Raw genomic sequence first — 27,304 nt, forward strand, 5'->3', positions numbered from 1 at the left:
TGCCTGAGCATAAGGACTAGAATATAAGAATCTACAATTGTGCAGAGAACATTTCCTTTTTAAATAATCAACCAATAAAGGTGGTCACACCCTTATAAGTACTGCTTCAGAAAGCATGGACTGACGGGTTTAGTGCAGTCAACTTGTTTTCATGTTATGTAGAAAGATACTGCCGTAAACAGTGTTGGTTAAACTTACAGGTGTTTAATATGGATATTACAGTGGAGGTTAATTTTAGAAATTCAAGTGAACAGGACTACTTATTTTCTTAGTAATATCCTAACCATATCATTCTCTATTTATCCTCATATTATCAAGCATTGTCTATTATAAAAAATGTAGAGTATCATAAAACAAAATATATACATTCCCCCAAAGGCCTAAACTCAGTAAAAAGTAAGAAGGAAATGAAAAGGAAACAAAAAATTAGGTGGAAATAAAAACAGGGAACAGTTCAGAACAGTTGAGTGAGCGTTGAGTGCGGGTGGGGGGCAACATGGAGCCTGAGTCACCAGGATTTGCAATTACTTCTCCATAAAGAAGTGTAGTCTGTACCGTCTTTCCATGTGCTCATTTATCGTGCAACAGTTACTACTACTACTACTACTCTTCTACTACTACTACTAGTCAGTAGTCTATCTATCAACATACCTAGGCTGCTTCCCCCAGTAATGAAAGGGAGGTAGCTGAGACAGGACGACACACTCCCCATTTACCTCATCCATTCAAACACATTCATTCGCATCTTAGCCCCAAGGGGAGGAAACGGACAGATCCTCACCGCACCACACCGCTACAAGGGTCAACCAAACTGCGCCAATGCAATCAGTGACATCCGCCAGCAGGGCCCCGAAACAGCAGAGCTGGTTTTACCCCTGTACCACATCATAATAGACCCACATTCCCTCACCCGCACCTGACCTGACTGGCTGATCAGACCAAATGCGGAGAATATCCCCCTCAGGGCTGCGCCATCACTCATTCATTCATAATTTCTCTCCATTTCCCAGCTTTACTGTCACGCACAGCCATTCTTCCTTGCTCAACAGACATCCCTTTCGGGCATCCAGTGCTCTCTTCACACTATCCATCCATCCCTGTTCGTGGTCTTCCTCTCAGCCTTACACCTCTCACATCAGATCTAGTTATCTTTTTCACCAATCACTCATTATCCATTTCTACTCCTTATGCCCAAACCACTAGCAACACCCTCTGCTCAACCCTACCAGCACATCTTCCGAACTAACTCCAGTTCTCCTTCGGCACTTCACATCATTTCTGCACTCGATCCATACGCTGTCCCCTCACACATACTCCTCAGACACCTCATCTCCATTACATTCAATCTTTTCCTCTCTGCTACACCCATATTACATGTTTCAGCCCCATATAACGCAGTCGGTACCACAACACCTTCATACAACCTTCTCTTTACATCCCATTCTAAGCGAACGACACCTAAACATTTTTTTCATTCCTTCCAGCACCTTTCCTACTTCATTTATTCTAAACTTCACTTCTGCATCAATTCTTCCATCCACAGCAACATGTGATCCTAAATATTTAAAACACTCTACCCCTCAAGCAACTCGCCATTCAAAGCTATATTCATCCCCCTACCATCAACCAACCTCGTACACTTCATCACTTTACTCTTATTCTCATTTACTTTCAATTTCCTCCTTTCACACACCCTTCCAAACTAGTAGTAGTAGTAGTTATATTTATTATTTATTATTATGCCCCTGAACACCCATGGTAGAGGAGGCGTTAGGTGATTGGTCTGTCCATCCATGTTCCTGTGGGGTGTATGTGAGTGCATCCATCCATACCACTTTTCTGGGCACGACATGAACATAAACCCGTTGGCAGATTTCCACCAAACTTTGTCAGAAATGTGGTATGAGGGAATGATGAACTGATTAGCTCATCTAGGTCAAAGGTCAACAATCAAGGGCATATGGCATCAGTATTGTTTATCCTTGACGATGTGTGTTCATAACTTTGTTGTGGGTGCGATACCTCTTGAAGCCATTGATGAATTTCCATCGAACTTTGTCAGTGATACAGCATGAGGAGATGACAAAATACTCAGGTCAGGTACGTCAAAGCATCAAAGGTCAAAGTCACAAGGGGTTAACTTAATTTGACCTTTGAGAGTGTAGTATCTTCTGAACCCCTAAACTGATTTCGGCCAAACTTATGTCAGTGATAAAGCATGAAGGGACAATGAACTGATTAGGTCAGCAAGCTAATGGGATCAAGGGTCACATGGGTGTCGGCGAGATATCTGAACCACTACACGGATTTCGACCAAATTTTGTCAGTGATACAATATAAAGGGACAACGAGGTGTTAGGTCACCAAGGTCAAGGGGTCAAAGATCAAGATCATATGGGTGTGGGCATGATACCCCCTTGACCCCTCACGAATTCTGACCAAATTTTTGTCAATGATACGGGATGAAGGGACGATGAACTGATTAGGTCAACTAGGTCAAAGTGTCAAAGATCAAGCCCATAATTATGTGTGTGGGTGCGATGTCTCCTGAATCCCTCACGGATTTCAACTAAACTTTTAGCAGTGATACAGAATGAAAGGACGATGAACTGATTAGGTCAGCAAGTCAAGGGGTCAAAGATCAAGGTCATACTTCATCTTTAATTCGTTTCAGTCCACAATGAACCCTGCCATGGAGGTTGTACAGCGAGTCCGCACACAAGGCTTGGCAGAGGTATGCTGTGGAACACTTTGCATCAACAGATTGGGGCCCGAGTTCTCGGTGTTTAATTCTTTAAATGTATTGATTATTTTATTGTATTATTTTGTATTATATATATATATATATATATATATATATAAGTATTAATATTAGTATTAAATGAGTTATTTAACAGGAGCCTGTGGAGTCACATGGAGAGACAGGCTGACGAATGAGGATATAAAGGAGCGTTGTGGTGTTGATGTGGATGTGATAGGAAGCGTTATGAGGAACACACTGAGGTGGTTTGGCCATGTGGAGAGGATGGAGGGTCAAAGACTGACGAAGAGAGTGTATGTGAGTGAGGTGGAGGGGAAAAGAGGGAGGGAGGCCGAGGATGAGATGGAGAGATGGGGTGGAGAGGTATATGAGAGAGGGGGTGTAAGTTGGGAGCAGAGGTAGTGAAATGGTGGGGGACAGGGCGACTTGGAGGCGATTTGTTTGTGGCCACCCCAAACGGGATTGAGGCGTCTGGCAATAGATAGATAGATAGATTAATATTAGTATTAGTATTTGTATTATTGTTGTTGTTAATAATATAATAAAAAAATATTAATCATAACAACAACAATAATAATAATAATAATAATAATAATAATAATAATAACAATAATAACAATAATAATAATAAATTACTATTATTATTATTATTATTATTGTTATTTCCATAGAGCAAAAAGAAAAGAGGAGGGCAAAAACTTCCCAAGTAGCTTGTCCTTCTTCCTCCAAAAAATCAAAGTTGAAGAGAGAGAGAGAGAGAGAGAGAGAGAGAGAGAGAGAGAGAGAGAGAGAGAGAGAGAGAGAGAAAGAGATTTGGTCGTAAATATATTCGTGAATTCCAGCCAAAATCCACAGTTACCCAGAGGCTGGTGAGTGAGTATGATGTGGAAGGAAGACAGACAAAGGACAGGATGACGTGGTGGAGGTATGTTAGTACGCACCCCTTACGGGATTAGGGCAACTGGTATTTGATATGAGTACAGGTAGAGAGATAGGCAGCACTTGACAAAACTGCACACAGTCTTATAATTACCCAGAGGTTGGTGAGTAATAGGACAGTAGTGACGGTGATAACCATGGATGGATTGACACAGGCGGTGGTGTTGGCCAGGGAGTACTTCATCCACTTCTCATATAAACCCGACTCCATCAACGCAAAGGCACTGTGATGAGAAAGGATATCAATAAATCGTATGAGAGAGAGAGACAGACCGACAGACAGAGACAGAAAGAGATAGACAGACAGTCAGACAGACAGAGACAGGCAGACAGACAGAGACAGACAGACAGACAGTCAGACAGAGACAGACAGACAGACAGAAAGACAGACAGAGACAGAGACAGACAGACATGCAGAAAGAGAGAGAGAGAGAGAGAGAGAGAGAGAGAGAGAGAGAGAGACAGACAGACAGAGACAGAGACAGACAGACAGACAGACAGACAGAGACAGACAGACAGACAGACAGACAGAGACAGACAGACAGAATGGGACAGAAAGACAGAGCCATGACCCACAGGTAACTTATCACCTGTAACTTGAAGATTCGTGTTGTATCAGATCAGCTAGCTTAACACACACACACACACACACACACACACACACACACACACGCCTTGAGTCAAGGTAAACTACCTGATATTTGGAAGAAAGCAAATATTGTTCCTTTATTCAAGAAAGGGAATGACAAAATCCACTCAGCTACCGACCAGTATCACTAACCAGCGTTGTAAGCAAGGTATTAGAAAAGCTTATAAGAAAAGCTTGGGTAAATCATCTAGAAGAACACAGTATGATAACAGAAAGACAGTTTGGTTTCAGAAAAGGAAAATCATGTGTTACTAATCTGTTGAGCTACTATAACAGAGTAACAGAAACATTACAGGAAAGAGAAGGATGGGTGGACACTATCCATTTAGATTTCAAGAAAGCATTTGACAAAGTACCACACCAAACACTTTTATGGAAACTGTACCATCAAGGAGGAATTCGAGGCAAACTGTATTGTTGGATACATGATTTCTCATAAGAAGAGAAATGAGAACAATACTAAAGGGAAATTACTCATCATAGAAAGAAGTGACTAGTGGAGTACCACAGGGTTCAGTGCTGGCACCAATCATGTTTTTAGTGTATATAAATGATATAGACAGTAACACTGGAAATGAAAGCTATCTAAATATGTTTGCAGATGATGCAAAAATACAAAGTAGAATTACTAACACAGACTCTTGTAAAGAGCTACAAGAAGAATTAAATAAACTTCATGAATGGAGTAGTACATGGCAAATGGAATTCAATGTGGACAAGTGTCATTTAATCAAGTTTGGTAAAAGTGGAAAAAGACCTGATTGGGATTATAAGTTAGGAAATAAAACCCTACACACAGAAAGAGAGAAGGACCTAGGTGTGATTATCAATAACAGACTATCTCCGGCTGACCACATCAGTGGGAAGGTACGGAACATGTATACACTGCTTGTAAATATGAGAATAGCATTCACATACATAAATGAAGACATGCTAAGAAAGATAATAACATCATTCATCAGAACAACCCTGGAGTATGCATCAGTAGTCTGGAGTCCTCATCTCAAAAAACACATAGACAAGATTGAAAAAGTTCAAAGGGCCGCTACAAGATGGGTACCAAGCTTAGCGGATCTAAGCTACGAAGAAAGACTAAATAAACTGAGTCTACCAACACTACAGGAGAGAAGAAAAAGACGTGTCATGATTATGCTATATAAATGCATATCAGGGAAGGAGAAAATAGACATAAATGATTACTTAACCTATGGGGAACCATCAGCAAGAGGACACCGCAAAAAACTGCATAAGAAGAGGGGTGATAAAGACGTAAGGAAATTTAGTTTCCCAAATAGAGCAATTGATCAGTGGAATGCACTACCGAATGAAATAGTGTGCCAGAACAATTCACAATTTTAAGGATATGTACGATAAATACAGTTTAAGACACGGGAGAGTACGAGCTTGACTCATTCCTGTAAAGATACAATTAGGTAAGAACAATTAGGTAAGAACACACACACACACACACACACACACACACACACACACACACACAGATAGACAGAGACAGGCAGACAGACAGAGACAGAGAGATATGTTTTTGCTGTAAGTTCCATTCCCATAAACGTTTTAACGAACAACGTAGCTTTGCCTGCTGTATGATGGTATGGTAGAAACAAGAATAATACACCTCCACATCCAGATGAACCTCAGGTCACAACACCATCAACAGCAACAACAAATATGAAGAATAAACATAAAATATTGCTGCTGCTGACGCTGCTACAGCTACAGCTACGACTACTTCTATTGCTGCTGCTGCTGCTGGTGCTGCTGCTGCTGCTGCTACTACTACTACTACTACTACTACTACTACTACTGCTACTACTAATACTACTACTACTACTGCTACTACTACTACTACTACTTATTTTTTTCGATATCACCTCCATCCATTTGGGAATTATATTGTGAAGATCAAAACCAACCTTCATAATACAATTCACCATTTGGAGTTGAAATGTGAAGGTCAACAATAACCCTCATATTACAATACGTTGGCCCTAAGTACGCCAACAGCTGTGGTTACCAGCCATCTACTACTACTTCTATTACTTTATTTTTTTTGCATTTAACATTACAGTGTTAATAAAGACAGAATTGCTGGTCTATGCAACTCTCGACCACAGTAGCTTTGTAATTCATACCCGTCACAGACAGGCCTAAAGGCTGATGATCATGTGCCCCTCAGGCATCAGAGTGCAGATCTCACGAGGGAGAATATCGCCATCTCATCCAGGCCATAACAGAGCTCTGGAGTTGACGCTTCTTCTCAGGAAGAACCTCTGCCAGTCTCGAGTAGAATCTCACCGCCTAGGACCCGTCCCGCTTGATGCTGTAAACACACGGGGAGTGAATGAACTGTGGTCCACGTGTTGGATCCTTTCTTGATAGTTTTTTTTTTTTTTCTTGTTCATTCTTTTTGTGTGTGCAGCCTCGAGACACAGTTCACGATGACGCGCTGCCATAGGATAATGTATCCTAATGACAAAGAAAGCCCTCTGCTCACGTGTCCAGAAACCTCGAGCACTGACAACCACACTTTCATCATTTGATGTGTTTACTGGTCTGCTGATGAAGTACTCTTCATCTAGAGGTAGTAGGGCTGGCTGTATGGTGACTTCGTCTTGCATCTCACTCTTTGTTTATCTGTGTCCTTATATCTTTCTGCCTTTGGCCTTCACTCGTCTCAGCTTGGGCACAAATCTTTTGTGACAGGGATTCAGTGAGTCGAAGTGAATTTATCTGTTAGTGGCTGCTGGATTTATAATGCTAATTCCTCCCATCCTGGGTGCCAGTGCTAGAATATTCCTTTCTTCTGGTGTGGGGATGTGGCTATTGGTCAGTGATGGGAGGAAAGATTCCCTGATAACATCTTCCAGTGCTTGTAGCAGCAGCTTGGTGTCAGGGATGGTCTGCACCACGAAGGTCAATTCGTGCTTTACACCATACGTAATTACGCTGTATGCTGTGTAGAGTTCTGTTCTTGCGTGGCTGGATAGTACATGTATTTCTTCAACCCATGTCTTTGCTTCATCACTCACACATTGTCTTTGAATTCCTTAGTTCTAATCACTTCACCTAGATGCCTCTGACCATCTCTAGCCACTATCACGTTTGTGTCTAAAGGCCTCCTGTGCATCATGATGGTAGGCTGGTTTCACGATCAAGTTAGACTTACTTGCATAATGGTAGTAAACTACTTCAGGGCCATGAGATGTTACAAGGTCCCACCATTACCTCACATCTTCCACCTTTTCTGCCCCTGTGAGATTATGTGGATATGCAACTTCCTTTACATTAGTGGCCTCATATTTGATCTGTTTTTGCAGCACTGTCATAGCCAGGGCGTACATAGCCGTGGCAACAGGGTCTCCCTGGGTAGTTCCTTCTGTGGTTTTGATTACACCGACATCATGAGCAGCTGTCTTACCCACAGTGTAGAGGTCTGCTGGTTCTTTGTGTTTTCCACATATTGGACAAATGCTGGGATTTTAACCTTGATGTTGTGCAGCATTGCCTCTTGGTTGATAGAATTAACTGTATTTGAGGCATGAACTAGTAATACTGCCTGAAAGTCCTATTCCTCATATATTTTCCTCATAGACTGAACTGCCGCCTCACCAGCTGCCCACTGGCCTGCACACTCTTGGGGATTGCCAAATGCCTGCTTAACATTATCTTTCACCACCTCCAGGATGCATTTTCCTATAATCCATAGTAAGACTTCACCCACCCCAATGGGCCTACATCCAGGATTCTTATCAAGGGGGATTAGTCTGCAAGCCGTCAGTGTTTCAATGTTGTTTCACTGACTTGAAGCCAGCTTCCTTGCCATTGAGGCAATGGTGTTACACAGGTCTGTTGTTGCCTCCCCAAACTTGGTGTTACTAAGGAGTACTTGTCAAGATTTTGCATCCAGACCTGACGGTCATGCCCCATCCTGTGTGTGAATTGCCGTCATCAAGACCTTCCCCTGTCTCATCTTGCTGCCAAAAATCCTTGCCACATCTTTGGTGTTGTGGTTTCTTCTGCCTGGGTTGCTTATTAACATCTGCAAGGTCCTTGTTTCTTCAAGTAGGTTGTCGTTTCACCTCTTTTCCATGTTTCAACCTGCTTTTGGATGGTCTTAATATTTTCTTCAATGGGTCTTGGGCGGGTCTTGTTAAGGAAGAGATGCGGTATCAGTGAAAGGACCTTTAGAGAGAATGAGAGAATGGGTGAGTTATTATTACCCGTCCCAGCCCCGGAGAGGCTCAGGGGATGGGGACTGGTTTCACTTGGTTTGTCTCTTTGTCTGCTTGTCCGCTAACAACTTTACGCAAAAACTGCTGGTACAACTTTGACTAATGTTACAGGGATGATGGGATATGACCTTCTTATCACTTGATTAAATTTGGTGCCAAATTGATCCAAAGCCCAAGCCGTAAACCCCAAAAACATAAAAAAAAAAAAAAAAAAAAAAATTGCCATACCTTCTTTAAAATTAGTCATATCGACATGAAACCAAAACCTAAAGGTGCATCTTTCAAATCTGCATCCTATAACATGCCTCATTATATCAGGGGGGTCAATCCCCAGTTAGCAGTGGGGGGTGCGCCAATGTCGGGTGGGTTGGGCCTAAAATTTCAAATGGGCATAAATTCGTAAATTTTTACCCGTTTTACGCCAAATTTGTTATGCGATATCTTAAAGTACATATCCTGTTGTGATTATATTAGTAATGAAATGACTGCCAGGGAAGGGTTGGTGTTGCCTTGGCACCGCTTCTTGTTGTAATTTGCTTAGGCGAGTGATTTCTTTGATAATTTCAATAGTAGCATTGCATTTGGGAGGTTTGAAAAGGTTACTTGATGACCATCCAACAATTTCATTACGTTTTGATCAACCATTTTCTCTTTATTTCCCCATCCAGTATATGGGATGGCCTTCCTGCCAAGGCCTGTGAGGCTGTTCTGCTTCCTCATCGTTTGTGTCATAATCGTTCTGGGGACGTAAAATACCAGGATTATTCCCTCTCTCATGCACTCCTCCATGGTGGTCTTCATCCCGAGCTTCATTTCAGTCATCAACTGCATGATGTTCTTCATCACCAACTTGACTGCTATTCACTTTCCCATGGTGATTTAACCCGCCCCACACGTCCGGATCTCTCGCACCTTAGAGTCTATCCACACTCTTCACATCACCATGAGGTCTTTCAAAATCATGCATGTCGGATTGATGATTTATGTTGTCAGTGGCTGCTTCATCAATTTCCATGTCACTATTCTGCTGCCTACCACGTTGGAAGCGGTCAAGTGCCGCTTCTGGTGGGCTGTGATTCCCCAACGAATTTCTGCAGCATGGACAGTTGGCAACATATGAACCTGGTACAGCATCAGTGTGTAGCAGAGGTCATGCATTTGGTACACCTGCCAACCATGGCAGAATCACGTGTTTGTTCATGACACTGGCATAAATGAACTGAGGTGTTAAATTTTAGTTGAAATGACCAAGTAACCGTGATGCATGAACGTCAAGAAATGTAGCTAGACCTCCACTTTACACAGCCACAGTCCCAGGTTAATGTGTGGCCAACTGTAAATTGCGACAAGTATCTTGCAAATGAGAACCTGACACACTTATGCTGCCTACTGGAGCACTGACAACAATACTGTGTCATGGTCATGGTATTCATAAAGTTTATATACTGCAGTACAGTGCTAATATTATTATGACCAGGCAGTAATTCTTTTTATAACAGTTTTAAAAGGATAGTAAATCTAATGTTACTTGAAGTATTGTATTACTATTTTATTTTTAAGTTCAAATTTGATACAAATATAAAAATGTGCTTGTTTTACTTCTGTTTCTTCATATTATATAACGATATAAGGGAGCATGTTGCTAGTTTTTCTTCTAGTTTTGCATATCATCTAATATCAAATTACTCTGCTTATACAACTGATTAATTTGACTGATACTGCTATGTATTTAAAGTTTGAAATGAAGAAAAACGACACTACTTTTTTCAAGAGTTGAATAGGTGGCCAGTGGGTGTCGTGCAATACTGTAGAGCCATGTTTAAGGATACTGGGTCTTCAGTTATTTTGGTGTAGGGGTGAGAGTGGTGTGTGTGTGTGTGTGTGTGTGTGTGTGTGTGTGTGTGTGTGTTCTTACCTACCTAATTGTTCTTACCTAATTGTATCTTTACAGGAATGAGTCAAGCTCGTACTGTCCCGTGTCTTAAACCATATTCATCGTACATATACTTAAATTTGTGAATTGTTTTGGCACACACTATTTCATTCGGTAGTGCATTCCATTGATCAATTGCTCTGTTTGGGAAACTGAATTTCCTTACGTCTTTATCACCTCTCTTCTTATGCAGTTTTTTGCAGTGTCTTCTTGCTGATGCTTCTCCATATGTTAAGTAATCATTTACGTCTATTTTCTCCTTCCCTGATATGCACTTATATAGCATTATCATGTCACCTCTTTTCCTTCTCTCCTGTAGTGTTGGTAGACTCAGTTTATTTAGTCTTTCTTCGTAGCTTAGGTCCCTTAAGCTTGTTATCCATCTTGCAGCGGCCCTATGAACTTTTTCAATCTTGTCTATGTGTTTTTTGAGATGAGAACTCCGGACTACTGATGCATATTCCAGGGTTGGTCTAATGAATGATGTTATTATCCTTCTTAGTATGTCTTCATTTATGTATGTGAATGCTATTCTCATATTTGCAAGCAGTGTATACATGTTCCGTACCATCTCGCAGATGTGGTCAGCCGAAGATAGTCTGTTATTGATAATCACACCTAGGTCCTTCTCTCTTTCTGATGTGTATAGGGTTTTATTTCCTAACTTATAATCCCAATCAGGTCTTCTTCCACTTTTACCAAACTTGATTACATGATACTTGTCCACATTGAATTCCATTTGCCATGTATTACTCGATTCATGAAGTTTATTTAACTCTTCTTGTAGCTCTTTACAAGAGTCTGTGTTAGTAATTCTCCTTTGTATTTTTGCATCATCTACAAACATATTCAGATAGCTCTCATTTCCAGTGTTACTGTTTATATCATTTATATACACTAAAAACATGATTGGTGCCAGCACCGAACCCTGTGGTACTCCACTAGTTACTTCTTTCCATGATGAGTAGTTTCCTCTTAGTACTGTTCTCATTTCTCTTTTTATGAGAAAATCTTGCATCCAACAAAACAGTTTGCCTCGAATTCCTCCTTGATGGTACAGTTTCCATAAAAGTCTTTGGTGTGGTACTGTGTCAAAAGCTTTCTTGAAATCTAAATAGATACTGTCCACCCATCCTTCTCTTTCCTGTATTGTGTTTGTTACTCTGTCATAGTAGCTCAACAGATTAGTAACACATGACTTTCCTTTTCTGAAACCAAACTGTCTTTCTGTTATCATACTGTGTTCTTCTAGATGATTTACCCAAGCTTTTCTTATAAGCTTTTCTAATACCTTGCATACAACACTGGTCAGTGATACTGGTCGGTGGTTGAGTAGATTTTGTCTATTTCCTTTCTTGAGAAAAGGGAAAATATTTACTTTTTTCCAAATATCAGGTAGTTTACCCTGACTCAAGGATTTCTTGAAAATTAAGAATAATGGTTTACTTAACTCTATTGCACATTCTCGTAGTACCCAACATGAAATTTCATCAGGACCACTTGCTTTTCCTCTGTCAAATTTATTTAACTCCTCCTGTATTACTTTTTCTGCTATTTGTATATCTGGTAGTATGTGTGGACATGCATGTTCCACATACCCTTTCAAATTTTTTTTCTTCTGTAAAAACTAATTGGAAATTCTTATTTAGTGCTTCACAAATATCTTTGTTTTGTGTTTAAGTGATTCCTTTGTCCGTAATGGATTGTATTATATCTTTCTCTTTGGTTTTGCTTCTGATATAGCTGTAAAACAAGCTTGGTAGATCACTACTTTTATTTATTATATCCTCCTCAAACTGTTTTTGGGCTTTCCTCCTTATTCTTGTATAATCGTTTCTTGCCTGTTTGTAATTATTATACGCCCTTTCACTATTGTGTCTTCTGTATCTATTCCACAACAAATCTCTTCCTTCTTTTGATTTTTTACATTCTGTATTGAACCATTTCTGTATTTTCTTATCTGCTTCTTTGTGCTGTGGGATGTACTTCTGGACTCCTATTTCATAAAATTCACAGATTTTTTATATACAGCATTTAAAGCTTGTCCTCTAAGCTCATTTTCCCAATCAACTTCTAAGAAATACTTCTTTAGGTCTTGATAATTTCCCTTTTTATAGTTTAGGCTCTTTTTGTAACTTTCATTGCTGTTAACTATGTCATATGCTATCCTGATGTTGTAATTTAGTACTGCATTATCGCTTTTGCCGAGTGGAGGGTGATAAATTAAACTGTCAATATCATTTTCTTGCCTAGTAAATATTAGATCTAGCACTGAAGGTACACTGAGTCCTCTTTTTCTGGTGGCTTCCCTCACATGTTGCGTTAGGAAAAACTCTTGCACGAGATCCAGGAGCTTTTGGTCCCAACAGCTTTCTTGGCTAATTATATCTAGAGTATTCCAATTTATATTAGTATTAAAATCTCCAGTTAGTATAATTCTTTCTGATTTCTCTTCCATTTTATGTAGCAATGATCTAATGTGTGTGTGTGTGTGTGTGTGTGTGTGTGTGTGTGTGTGTGTGTGTGTGTGTTCTTACCTAATTGCTCTTACATAATTGTATCTTAACACGAATGAGTCAAGCTCGTACTGTCCCGTGTATTAAACCAATTTTATCACACATATCCTTAAATTTATGAATTGGTTTGGCACACACTATATCATTCGATAGTGCATTCCATTGATCAATTGCCCTATTAGGGAAACTGAATTTCCTTACGTATTTATCACCTGTCTTTTTATGCAGCTTTCTGCAGAGTCCTCTTGCTGATGTTTCCCCATAGGTTATATACTCATACTCATTTATGTCTATTTTCTCTTTCCCTGAGACATTTATATAGCATAATCATGTCTCCTCTTTTCCTTCTTTCCTGTAGTGTTGGCAGATTAAATTTTTCCAACCTTTCTTCGCAGCTTATATCCCTTAAGTTAGGTACCCATCTTGTAGTGGCCCTTTGAACTTTTTCAATCTTATCTGTTTCTTGAGATAAGGATTCCAGACCACTGATGAATACTTCAAGGTTGGTCTGATGAATGATGTTATTATCTTTCTCAGCATGTCTTCATTTATGTATGTGAATGCTATTCTCATATTAGCAAGCGGTGTATACATGTTCCGTACCTTCTCACTGATGTGGTCTGCCGGAGATAATTCTGTTATTGATAACCACTCCTAGGTCATTCTCTCTTTCTGACATGTGAAGGGTTTTACTTCCTAACTTATAATCCCAATCAGGTCTTTTTCCACTTTTACCGAACTTATTACATAACACTTGTCCACACTGAATTCCATTTGCCATTTATCGCTCCATTCATGAAGTTTACTAAATTCTTCTTGTGGCTCTCTACAAGATTCTGTTAGTAATTCTTCTTCGAATTTTTGCATCATCAGCAAACATATTTAGATAGCTTTCATTTCCAATGTTACTATCTGTGTCATTTATACAGCATACATTAAAAACATAATTGGTGAAAGCACTGAGCCATGTGGAACTCTGCTGGTCACTTCCCTCCTTGGTGAGTGATTTCTCCTTAGTACTGTTTTCATTTCCCTTTTTCTGAGAAAATGTAGCATCCAACAGTACAGTTTGCCTTGGATTCTTCCTTGATGGTAGAGTTTCTATATAAGACTTTGGTGCAGTACTCTGTCAAATGCTTTCTTGAAATCTAGATAGAAACTGTCCACCCATCCTTCTCTTTTCTGTAATGTTTCTGCAACTCTACCATAGTAGCTTAATAGCTTAGTAACACAAGATTTTCCCTTTCCGTTACCATATTGTATTCTTCCAGATGATTTACCCAAACTTTTCTTATCAACTTTTCTAATATCTTACAACACTGATTAATGATACTGGTCGGTAGTTGAGTGGATTATGTCTATTAGCATTCTTGAATAGGGGAACAAAGTTTGCTTTCTTCCAAATATCTGGTAGTTTACCTTGACCCAAGGATTCCTTGAATATTAAATATATTGGTCTACTTGACTCTTTTGCACATTCTTGTAGCACCCAACATGAAAATTCGTCAGGAACATTTGCTTTTTCTTTGTCTAATTTACTTAACTCCTCCTGTATTTATTTTTCTGATATTTGTATATCGGGTACTACGTGTGGGCATGCTTGTTCCATATCAACTCTCTCAAAATTATTTTCTTCTGTAAAAACGGTTTGGAAATTTTCATTTAGTGCTTCACAAAAGTCTTTCTCTTGTGTACAGATGATTCCTTCGTCTGTAATAGACTGTATTTTCTCTTTAACTTTGGTTTTGCTTCGGATGTAGCTGTAAAATAGCTTCGGTTGATCACTACTTATGTTTATAATGTCCAAAGCTGGGAATAGCGCCGCTACTATTTTAATAGCGATGGTGGTAACACCATTACTTTTTTTTAGCCAGTAGCGGAACTGAGAGCGCCGCTACTTTTTGGCCTTACGCGTTACCGCGCTCCCCACTACTCACGCGACGAATACAGGTCCGGAGTCGAGTACATAAAGATATGCTGACGGTTTGGTTGTATTTATTAATGACGAAAAATAATACTTTCATCAATTCTGTCAAATATTGATGTTTGTTCTACATTACATCAGTAATTTATTATTATTTATTAATAATGTGCAATAATTAGACAGGAATTTGCTAGTTAATTATCGATCATTTAAATTAAGTAGACAAATAAGGATGTCAGCTAGATGTAGGCAATGCTAACACACACACACACACACACACACACTTCTAACTATCCCCGTCTCTAACTTCAGCTCTCTCCCCCACTCTCTTTTTCAGACTAATTCTTACAACGTTATTATGTTACTTTCAGTTTAAAGTAATGAAAAAAAAAAAATTCCTGTTGTATAAATAGACTTTAAAAGAAAGCCCAAGTTCATTTTTACTTTAGTTTTCGTACATATCCTGAATAGGTATCATTGAAAATATAATAAATCTGTATAAAATGTATCTATGGTAGGCCACATTTTTTTGCCTTTTATTTACGTATGTTTCTTTCAGTAGGTATACTAGTTAACAATGTAAAAGAACATTTGTCACATTATACAGTAAATAGCTTTTTCCTGTACCATCGGCTCTAAGCTTCATTAAAGTGACACCGACATGTATATGATTTTCGTTTATTTTCCATATAAGTATATACTGACATTACTGGTACACAACAGAACCACTCAGACTGACTAATATTATCAAAAACAGTATATAGTGTACTGCTATATCACAGATATTTGTTAACATTTCCCTTCGTCTACCTTTTTCTTATCCAAAGTAACGGAGGCGGGAGCGACGCTACATTTCGTATGAAGTAGCGAAACCAGTAACGCCACTACTTTTTCGAGCTAGTAACAGGAATGGGAGCGCCGCTACTTTTTATTAGTAGCGTTCTCAGCATTGATAATGTCTTCCTCAAACTGTGTTTGGGCTTCTCTCCTTATCCTTGTATTATCGTTTCTTGTCTGTTTATAGTTATTGTATGTCCTCTCACCATTGTGTCTTCAGTATCTATTCCACAACATCCCTTTTTTTTTTTCTTTTGATTTTTTACATTCTGTATTAAACCATTTCTTTATTTTCTTTTCTGCTTCTTTGTGCTGTGGGATGTAATTTTGGACTCTCATTTCATATAGTTTGCAGAATTTTCTGTATATAACATTTAAAACTTGTCCTCTAAGCTCTTTTTCCCAATTTATTTCTAAAAAGCATTTCTTTAGGTCATGGTAGTTTCCCTTTTAATAGTTTATGCTCGTTTTGTACCTCTCATTACTGTTAACTATGTCATATGCAATCCTGAAGATGCATTTAATACTGCATGATCGCTTTTGATGAATGGAGTGTGATACATTTGTTAATATCATTCTCATGTCTAGTAACTATAAGATCTAGTACTGATGGATCATCAAGTCCTCTTTTTTCTGGTGTTTTCCTTTACATGTTGTGTTAAGGAAAACTCCTGCACAAGGTCCAGGAGCTTTTGGTCCCAACAGCTTTCGTGGCTTCTTATATCTAGAATATTCCAATTTATATTTATATTGAAATCGCCAGTTAATATAATTCTCTCATATTTCTCTTCCATTCTATGTAGTAATGCTCTTAAACTTTGAATTGTACTCTCTGCCAGGTCTTCATATTAGCCTCTTTCCTAAGTGTTTGTTCTGGGTGGCTTATATAAATTTGCCACAATTAATTTCCCTTCAGATGTAGTAATCTCTACTGCAATCAGTACTACTTGTGAAGGTATATCTACTTCTGTTTCTTTAAATTATAGATTTTTCTTTGTTAATATGTGTGTGTGTGTGTGTGTGTGTGTGTGTGTGTGTGTGTGTGTGTTACAGCAGATAATGTTTGTTGAGTGGTTGTGGTGTGGCGCGATGCTCTGGAGCCTTGTTTAGTGATAATGGGTCTTCAGTCATTATGGTTTAGGGGTGAGAATGGTGTGGTGTGTGGTGTAGTGGCAGTGTGTGTGTTAGTGTTGCAGCAGATGATGTGTGATATGTGTTTGTTGTGGTGGTTAAGGTAAGGTAAAGGCACCTTGGTATAGTAAGACACATTGGTTTAACAGGGTTAAATTAGTACTGATTATAATTATAAGATAGTGATAGAAATTTGGAGGGCTTTAAGTAGTTCTAGTTTCCAGTATTACAGAGATCACATTTCGCTCATTGTATTCTAATTATATTGAAATTACTCTCATCACTATTGTATATAATAATATTATTGTATTTATAAATAGAGTTCTATGTCTTCATTTGTTAATTTCGTTATTACAGTATAATTACATTTATTAATAATGTATTACATTTAACATTTTAATTGTTACTATGTTGTTAATTTTACATTTAATTATTGATTTATTTAATGTGATTAGCTGTATATATATGATGAGATTTTATATTAATTGTTTTATATTAAAGAATAATCAGTGAGTGTGTCCAAATGATAAGTTTACATTGCATTGACATCTCGGGTGTGTGTATGATTCGCTACCTAAATGTTATCATATGCCACACTTCTGTACCATTTGGCCTTGCTGGCGGTGTGTATGTGGCTGTTGAATTGCTAGCGGCAGTTCTTGTCATATTTACTGCTTGAGATGGAGTTCATATAGCGAGTGATTCGGTATGTATGCAAATGATTAGTATGTGTATGATTAGTGTGTGTATGATCAATGTGTGTATGATATTTGTGATATACAGTGTGTGGTGAACAGCTAATGTGTTAGCAAGATGAAGTTAGTGCTCCAAGGATAATGGAGTGAGCAAGAGGTGTTTGACAGGCTTCCCACGTCTTATTGTTATTTAGAGCAACAACAACAATGACAACAACAACAACTACTACTACTACCAACACCACCACTACTACTATACTATTACTACCGTACTACTGCTACTACCATCACCAACATCAATACCACTACTAGTACTACCAGCACCATCACTATTACTAGTACTACCAGCATCAATACTGTTACTACTACTACCACCACCAATACTACTACTTCTGCTACTACCACCATCATTGTTACTACTGCTACTACTACCACCACCACTGTTACTACTGCTACTACTACTACTACTACTGCTATTACTACCACCACCACTGTTACTACTGCTACTACTACTACTACTACTACTGCTACTACTACCACCACCACATTTACTACTACTACTACTTCCATTAACCATAATCCTTCTTCTTAGTCCTCCACGTCTCCTATCTTCACACTCCTAAATTAACAGTGTCAAACTATTCACATAAATATTTCTCTTTAAAAACTAAACTAACTGAACCGGCGTAAGTGTGGCCTATTTGGCCATTCTTGTCAGGGTGTAATGAGTGTTTTTCATCTTGTTTTGATTACTGTCTTCAGTACACTTACCCTCTATCCACAGCAGGCGAAACAGGACTGTTTTTCTGCGCCATTATCGACTGTGGTAGTGGGAAGTAGGTGCTCCGGCCAATGTAGAAATCACACTGACCTGCCCACATAGAGTTCTGTGAGTATTATGACACATTATACAGAGGTACAGAAATATACAAGGGTCCGTATTCTCGTCGGTTAAGGAAGCTCCCTAACATTTGTTCCTTAGTGATTTATTTTTTAATATGGGTAGTTAAAATCCTTTGTAAGATATTTGTGCAGATTATGGCAATATTATATGTACTTATATAACAGACGAGGACAGTGAGGTGTAAAAGGTAAAAATAAATCGTTGAGGAAAGGGGGTTAGGGGCTTTCCTTAACCGATGAGAATATGGGTCTTGGTGTTTCAGGAGAACGTTTTCCCTTCTTTGTCCCATTATTGCACTTTTTCTTAAGCAGGAAAGTCATGGTTAGGATCTGTTTGCACTCTGAGTATCAGGTTAGGTTGGTCTTTTCATCAGAAAGGTAGGAAAAAATGGAAGGATGATCATTCTGGGAAAATCGAACTTAGCACACAGAGTAAAAATGGTATATGAAACGGAAATCAGGATCCAAGGATGAAAGGAAATAACTTTGGAGAATTATAGGCGAGGGAAACCTAAAATAATTGTTGTATTAACATGGGTCCAAATTTAAACCATAGCCGAGCTAGAGTTACTGATGATCTTATGGGCCATTATTCATAGATTTAAGTCAAGTGATTTTTTTCATAGATTTACACAATAGGGTCATTCATAGATTGAGATATTCATTATTTTTCATAGATTTGGATTTGAAGTAATTTTTCATATATTTAATTATTTTTTAACCCCTCCTTGGCCGTGGGTCCGGTATTTGACGTGCAACCCAGGCCGAGGCCAGGATTATTTTCTGAAGTTTCGAAAATTGATTTTTTTTTCCTGCCAATTGAAGAGAAAGTTCAGACACACCTAACAGTGCAAATTCCAGCTTCCTAGACGCATTCTGTCACTTGCAGTTGAGCATAAAATTTGCAGAAATATCGGCAACCGATAATCACTGCCCGGAGGCGCAGCCGCAATGAAACCTTGCAGGTGTTGTTATTTTTTTTACCCCCCAAAACAAAGTGAATTTTTTTTTTCATGTGAGGAAAAAGGAACAAAAGGCTGCGAGCCGGCAATTACTGTTCCTTCCAAGAGAAAAACAAAATACAAGAGAGAGCCAAATTCAAGATCCGATCATTTCAAGATGCCTGGACACACTGTGTTTGAAAGACTGGAGATCATAGGAAGCAGGAAATACAGACAGGGAAACCGTTCCAGAGTTGACCTGTTGCATAAATGAAGGACTGGGAGTAACGGTTAACTCTTGCATTAGATAGTTAGACAGAAAAGGGATGTTTGCTGCTAGACGGGTGCTACACACCCGTCGTATAGGTGGAGGAATGCATGCAGACAGTTCAGAGGAGCAGTGACCATTGAAGTTGCGATAGAAAAGGGACAAAGATGCAACAGTGCGGAGAAGAGGTAGAGGTTGAAGGGAGTCAGTAAGAGGAGAGTTAATGTGATGAAGAGCCTTTGACTCCACCCTATTGAGAAGAGCTGTATGTGGGGAGCCTCCCCACACATGAGAGTTGTACTCCACACAGGAGCAGATAAAACCCCTGTATAGAGTCAACAATTGTGCAGGGGTAAAGAAAGAACGGAGTCAGCTTAGCACACCTAATCTCTTGGAAACAGATTTTACAAGAGATGTAATATGATGTTTCTGAGATAAATCTCGAGTAAATGAAACCCCAAGCATGTTCAAGGATGATGCAGGATTAAGCTGAATATTATTAAACATTAGTGGGTATACCTGTGGAAGATTTTGTTAGGTTGATAGGTGTAAAAATTGAGTCTTTGATGCATTAGAAACAACAAGATTATTTTTACCCCAGTCAGAGATATGAGCCAAGTCAGACATTAGGTGTGCCATAGCCTCATCCCTTGTTTGCTTAAGTAACTGCTGAGATGGACGTTGCGGGAACCGAATGGAAAGGTGAAGGGTGGAGTCATCAGCATATGAGTGGATAGGATTAGATGTACACCCTCTAAAAAAATTTTCGGCACCCCCTTCTCTGATACCTTTCGCAATTATCACTGTTACAGACGGCGAGAATACGTGGTGTGGTTGATACCCCTGTACCTCTCTCACTCTCCCACTGGATTTCATCATTAGCGGACGAAGTAACACACCAGCAAAACAGGGCCATGGATACCAAGCACTCGCCGAAATTCAGGAGATGATTCAGAATGCTTCGTGTGGTGTATCATTATGTATCGTGTCGTAAGGGTGCCGAAACTTTTTTTATAGGCTGTACAGCTTAGGTCATTGATTAATAAAAGGAAGAGAGTTGGTGATAGGACAGAGCCCTGAGGAACACCATTGTCAATAGATCTATGAGAAGAACGATGGCCGTCTACAAAAGCGTCTATAGAACGACCAGAAAGGAAGCTAGAGATGAAGGCACTGATAGAAGGATTGAAACTGTAAGAGGGCAGTTTAGAAATTAAAGATTTATGCCAGACTCGATCGAAAGCCTTTGAGATGTCAAGTGCAATGGCAAAGCTTTTGCCAAAGTCCCGAAAGGAGGATGACCAGGAATCTGAAAGGTAGGTGAGAAGTTCGCCAGTGGAGCGTCCCTGACGGAACCCATACTGATGATCAGAAAAAAAGATTGTGATAGGAAATATGCTTTAATTTTTTTCTATTAAGAATTGACTCGAAAACTTTTGAGATACAGGATGTTAAAGCAATTGGACGATAGTTAGAGGGTTGGGAATGGTTACCCTTTTTTGGGACTGGCTTAATGAGGGCAAACTTCCAGCAAGAACGAGAGGTACAAGTTGATGGACAAAGGCAAAAGACTTTGCCTAGGCAGGGTGTAAGCACAAAAGCACAGTTCTTGAGAACAAAAGGAGGGACTCCATCAGGCCCATATGCCTAATTAGTATTGATACCCGTGATGGCAGAAAATACATCAGCTGAAGAAATTTTAATGTCAGCCATGAGGAAGTCAGAGGGGAGAAGTGATGGAGGAACAGCACCGGAATTGTCTAATGTGGAATTGGAGGAGAAAGTCTGAGCGAAGAGATCTGCTTTATCAACAGAAGAAATTGCTACAGAGCCATCACAGTAGAAAAGAGGAGGGAATGATGATGAGGTAAAGTTGTTAAAAAGGTTTTTGGCAAGATGCCAAAAGGAATGGGAAGAATTCGAGTTGGAGAGTTGAGAGCATTTAGTATGGATGAAATTATTTTTAGCAGAGCAAAGAACAGACTGAGCACGATTCCGGGCAGAAACATATAAAAGATGTGATTCAGGGGTGGGTTGGCTCTGGTGCCTTTTATATGCCCTGTCATTGTTGCGCACAGCATTAGAACAAGCGTGAGTAAATCAAGGCTTTCTTGCATTAGTCAAAGGATATAAAAAAGGAATGTATGCTTCCATGCCCGAGAGAATAACCTCCGTAATGCAGAAGGCACACTCAGATAGCTCCTGGCCATGGAAGCAATAATTATTCCAGGGAAAATCAAAGAAGTACTGCCTGAGGGCCTCTCAATCCGCAGCTCTAAAGTGCCACAGACGACGTTTCTTTGGAGGGTCCACAGGCCGTACCAGAGCGATAGGACAGGTTAAGGTGATAAGGTTGTGATTGGAGGAGCCCAACGGAGAGAAAATATTAACAGTGTAAGCAGAACGATTAGTTGTAAGGAAAAGGTTAAGTATGTTGGAGTTCTGTCCAAGGCGGTCAGGGATACGGGTAGGGTGCTGTACAAGCTGCTCTAGGTCATTAAGGATAGAAAGGTGTAGGCTTGTTCACCAGATGGATCAAGGAGAGGAGAGCCAAAGGTGGTGGTGGACACTGAAATCTCCTAGAATCGAGATTTCAGAGAAAGGAGAAATAGATAGAATGCATTCCATCGTAGAAGTAAGATAGTCAAAGAATTTTTGATAGTCAGTAGAATCAGGAGATAAATAAACAGTGCAGATATATTTAGTCAGAGAATGACAGGAAAGCCAAGGCCAGAGTGTAGAAAATTCAGAAGAATCGTGTTCTACACGAGAGCAAGATAAGTCGTTGTATATATACACACAACAGCCACTTTTGGCTTTGAAATAAATATATAGAAAGTAGGAGGATACAGAAAAGGGTTTGCTGTCAGTAACTTCAGACAGCTGAGTCTCAGTTAGAAAAAGAAAGTGAGGTTAAAAGAAGGAGAGATGGTGCTCAACAGAGCGAAAGTTAGAGGAAAGACCGCGAATGTTGCAGAAATGAAGAAGAGAGTCAGTGGTTCCAGGCACCTCGAGTCGTCGCCAGGAGAGAGGCGGAAGGTGTGGGCATTGATGGTCCCCCCCCCCCCTGGGGACTCCGAGGCCACGTGTTGATTTGCTTTTTTTTTTTTTTTTTTTTGGAAAAGGAAGTGTAGTGTGTACTGTGTATGTAGTTTGGTGTTGATAGAGATACTTGTATTGGAGAGCATGCTGGCCTACTGTCTGTGTTACTGAGACACTGAAAAAGTTCAGCAAAGGAGGATGGTAGGGACCTAGTCCCGAGGGCTGATGAAACGGGAGCTCCAACTCTCCGTGTCATCAGCTTTCCATCCACCTTGGGAGTACTGCCCTGCTCGACTGGTGCCACAGTCTACTGTACCTTAAATGTTGCTCATATATGAGATATGATGATATCGAATGATTTCAGTACATAATATGTTAGGAATAGCTGGAAAAAATAATTATGAATATTTTTTCACCTTTCTGATATGTTTATGGTAGTTTCGAGTTATTTTTTCGTCATCATTGTGCCCATGCTTGGAAAAGGGAGTGAAAGGGTTGAATGTTCAGTCCTAAATGAGAAAATTGCACGTCCTCCGAGGCTAGACTCTCCCACGGGGGATGAAAGTGGAGGGTCAGATCTGATCAGTAATTTGGAAGACGAGTTGCAATTTATAGCTCCCACACCATGAGAATGGCTAAAAATAGAATAGTAATGCAGTTTCAGAACTAATAATAAGTCTAAGTATTACGAATACATTGACAATGCAGAAATAAATGTGTTTACAGACGGGGGGAAACGTATTTTTTCCCATAGAAATTTTTGAAAGCAGGAAATCATTTATGATACAGCCGAAGTGAGAGCCATTTGGACTCAGATATCATATACGATACAGCCGCAGTCAATGGGTTAATGAACGGCATTTCATGAACATTGTGATATACTATGATTTCTGTTTTTTTTAATACCTGTGGGGGGAGGTCCTAGTCAGTTAACGGTAGCCGTATATATATATATATATATATATATATATATATATAGATAGATAGATATAGATATAATACAGATATATAGATTGATAGGTAGATAGATAGATGGGTTGAATATGTTCATCCTCCATAATATGCTGCGCTAGCCAAGTAAAGAAAGGCCTGCTTCGGACCAACAGCACCCCTGAACATCCACAAACAAATATCCAACTCCCTGATTGGTCCCAGCACCATCACATTAAATTAACCGTGAATTACAGGCACATGTTTGATTATATGTTTTATGTAATATAAGCACTACACAGATCATAGCAACGTAGTTGTCAATACCTGACCACTTTGCCAGGGTTCCTCCAACTCATTCGTGTCTTAATACGATGATGTAAACAAACACAGTGGTGCCACATCTACCAAGACGCCACAAGTCGGTGTAGAACTTAGAAGTGAAATCGACTGTACCTGCCCCTAGCAACAACAGTTAACAAATCGGAGATATCCAAAACATGCCAGCGTTTTCTTATGTTACATAACACTCTAAATGCTTTAGCACAGAAACGGATATAAAATTAAATAATTTAACAATCACATTAATAAAAACATTATAGAGAAAAAAGGCATAAAATTTAATGTCTAACTTTACAAAATACCTCCACTCACAAATATCAGGCTGACTGGCAACTCTGACATATAATTGAACTACGAGAATTACTGAGAACCTTCCATTACTACCTAACTAGCAAATCCCGCTTCAGAACACTACCTCCTCCCTAGTCCTTTGTCATCCCGACAAAACTACACAATGTATATGAACATAATCCTTAATCCAAACTAAACAATTAATTATACACAAAATAATCCTTCAACTTGTCAGGTCAAATCCTATGCCACTTCCAACAACGTCCCTGCTCCTCCATACAGTCCACTAGTCCTGGAATTATTTGGTCCTCTTCCTGTTCCCTCTTCCACTTGTAGCAGTCCTCTTTCCTACATCCTGGCATTTCTCAGGACCAGCAACTTCCTTCAAATTTCTCTGCTTCGCATATCTGTCCCTTTCTTGCCTTGAATCCTGCACTATGACGTGCCTGAAAAGTGGACATACTGGACCTGATGCAGGACTCAAATTCTAGAAACCCTGCTAGTGCTTCTTGCACGCTTCTGGGTTGTTCCTGCTTAAGTTCCACTATCAGCTCTACAGTATCAAGAGCACCGATGAACTGGTCCCTCAAGAGAATAGTCAACAGGTTAAGTGCTGCTCCAGGGTATGCCTTGTGTGTCATACTCTCCAGGTCATGAGGAAGCTGCTAGAGGGATTAGCCTCGAACCCATGCACTGGTCCTGCCTCTTGCCTTGCAAACCGCATTTTGGTACATGGTCCCATATCTGTGCTCCAGCACTTCTGCTAGGGACTGAAAACAGTTCCTCTCCTCCACTGACACCTGCCCAAGAATCTCCATTGCAGCACATTTGAGGTTAGTAGCCAGCTGCATTGCCCTCTGTCTATCATTGCTACCATTCTGATCAGCAAGTAACTCAGACTGCGTGCGGTAAGCTTCCAAAGATACTCTACCATTGATTTCCTGAGGTTTCTTTAATAATTTTACCCACATTATAGCCACACACTTCACTGGTTTGGGGCCTAAAAACTGGGGCATTATAATTAAGTCCAGGACTCAAAAATCTTACCTTCTGAGTATTCAACCCCCCAATCAGTGGCGTACCGAGGGGGGAAGGGCATGCGGCCATGGTCCCCCCCTTTTGTAATATATATATATATATATATATATATATATATATATATATGTGTGTGTGTGTGTGTGTGTGTGTGTGTGTGTGTGTGTAGTGTATATTTTGTCATACTATCCAGTATTCCTGTCTATTGTGCTGAAGTTTTATAAAAATAAATGTGAGCATATGAATGTTCATATATATATATATATATATATATATATAGTGTATATTTTGTCATACTATCCAGTATTCCTGTCTATTGTGCTGAAGTTTTATAAAAATAAATGTGAGCATTTGAATGTTCATAGTATAATGTTACTGTAGAGATTGAATCATAACTCATTGGCACAGAGTACTTAAAAATGAATTTAGAATATGCTATATTTATGACTTATACCCATTTCATATGGCCTCAGAATGATTATAAAATTGGCCAAAATGCAAAATTTTCCCACAGGGGGGGGCTTACAGCACCCCTCAACCCCCCCCCCCAGCTGTACGGGTTCACTGCACTCGCCAGAGTCATCAGCTGCACGGTTAAAAGATAAAAAAAAAGAACCCCCCCCCTTTTCAACTTTCTGGGTACACCACTGCCTGTAATGCTACCTTTAGATGCTTTGGATTCGTCAAGATTCACCATACGCTGTCCATTTTTATCATATGCTCCCTGTTCACTAATCTCAGGCACAGTGGTGTAAGATTCCTCTACAGTTTCAATTCTCTCACTAATTATCTTTAATTGGTAATCTGGATGATGTCTGCACTCCTTCACGTTAGTGCTTACGTCACATTTCTGCTGCTGTAGCTTAGTGTGTACTTCCTCCTTCAACTGTTATTGTTCTTCCTTCATTTGCCCCATGAATGCATCAAGCTGTCCTTGCACCTTCAGTTGTAACTCCCTCTGTTCCTCATGTAATGCCTCTACAGTAGCTGTTCACTTTGTGCTTGTAATAACTGCACTTTGATTTCGTTCCTGAGCTCTTTCTGTTCTTCGCTTTGGCCCTGTAATTGTTCTTTGAGTTCTTTCTGTACTTCACTTTGGACCTGTAATGAGTTCTTTTTGTCCTGCACTTTTGGCCTGTAATTGTTCTTTGAGTTCTTTCTGCCCTTTACTTTGTGCCTGTAGTTGTACACTATCTGCTTATAGTTGTACACTTTGTGCTTGTAATAGCTTCATAATTGCATCCAGCGATGCCTCCTCTTTGTCGAATGTTTAACTCAATGCAGCACTTTTCTAATGATTCAAACTCCTGACACAATGTTACATCCACGTCCCACACTACTATATGCTCCAACAGCAGTAGTTCAGTATAGGAACGACAATGCCCTGTTGGTTGTTCATCCTATGGTCAGCCTTTTGGTATGCAACAACGTGATCAACTCAGACTTTGTAAAAAAAAAACCACTGGCTTCTTAAGTTGACAGTCTTCATTTTCCAAATAAATACACTTAATGTTTGCCAAATACACTTCCCTGTTTTCACAAGTACCAGAGCTATACAATCCTCACCAACTGACACTGAACTAAACTCAAGCTGAACTGCAACGAAACCGACCGCCCTGGGATCTTCCTTTTTCTTAACCCCTATCAGGTGGGCGACGTTACATAACGTCCGTGCATGAGGGGGTGACGTTACCTAACGTCCAGTCATTTTCAGTCCTAAATTATTGGTGAAATTGGGTGATAAGGCATCTTTGTCACTTACTGTCCTGCCCTCTACTCTCTCAAGCCTTGAAACAAGTAAAATAGAATGCATATATATTCATATATAAGTTGCAGTGTTATAACAATAACACTAATAACTATAAAACGTACATACGTAGGTTTTATTGTTATGAGTGTTCAAGTATAATAGAAACA

The 27,304-nt window shown here is 39.5% G+C and overlaps 1 protein-coding gene across 1 annotated transcript in view; it reads right to left on the reverse strand.

Annotated features, from left to right (window-relative positions):
* Positions 1–27,304, reverse strand: part of LOC145399287 (uncharacterized) — a 61,660-nt gene that overhangs the window by 9,100 nt on the left and 25,256 nt on the right. The window contains exons 3-4 of the mRNA XM_080271959.1: positions 18,407–18,506; positions 3,795–3,924 (exon numbers count right to left, since the gene is read on the reverse strand). Coding sequence (XP_080128085.1) covers positions 3,795–3,924; positions 18,407–18,506 — 230 coding nt within the window. The remainder of the gene's footprint in view (positions 1–3,794; positions 3,925–18,406; positions 18,507–27,304) is intronic.

This window comes from Coenobita brevimanus, chromosome 48, assembly GCF_032717465.1.
Source record: "Coenobita brevimanus isolate Jiangsu-jjx chromosome 48, ASM3271746v2, whole genome shotgun sequence".
NCBI lineage: Eukaryota > Metazoa > Arthropoda > Malacostraca > Decapoda > Coenobitidae > Coenobita > Coenobita brevimanus.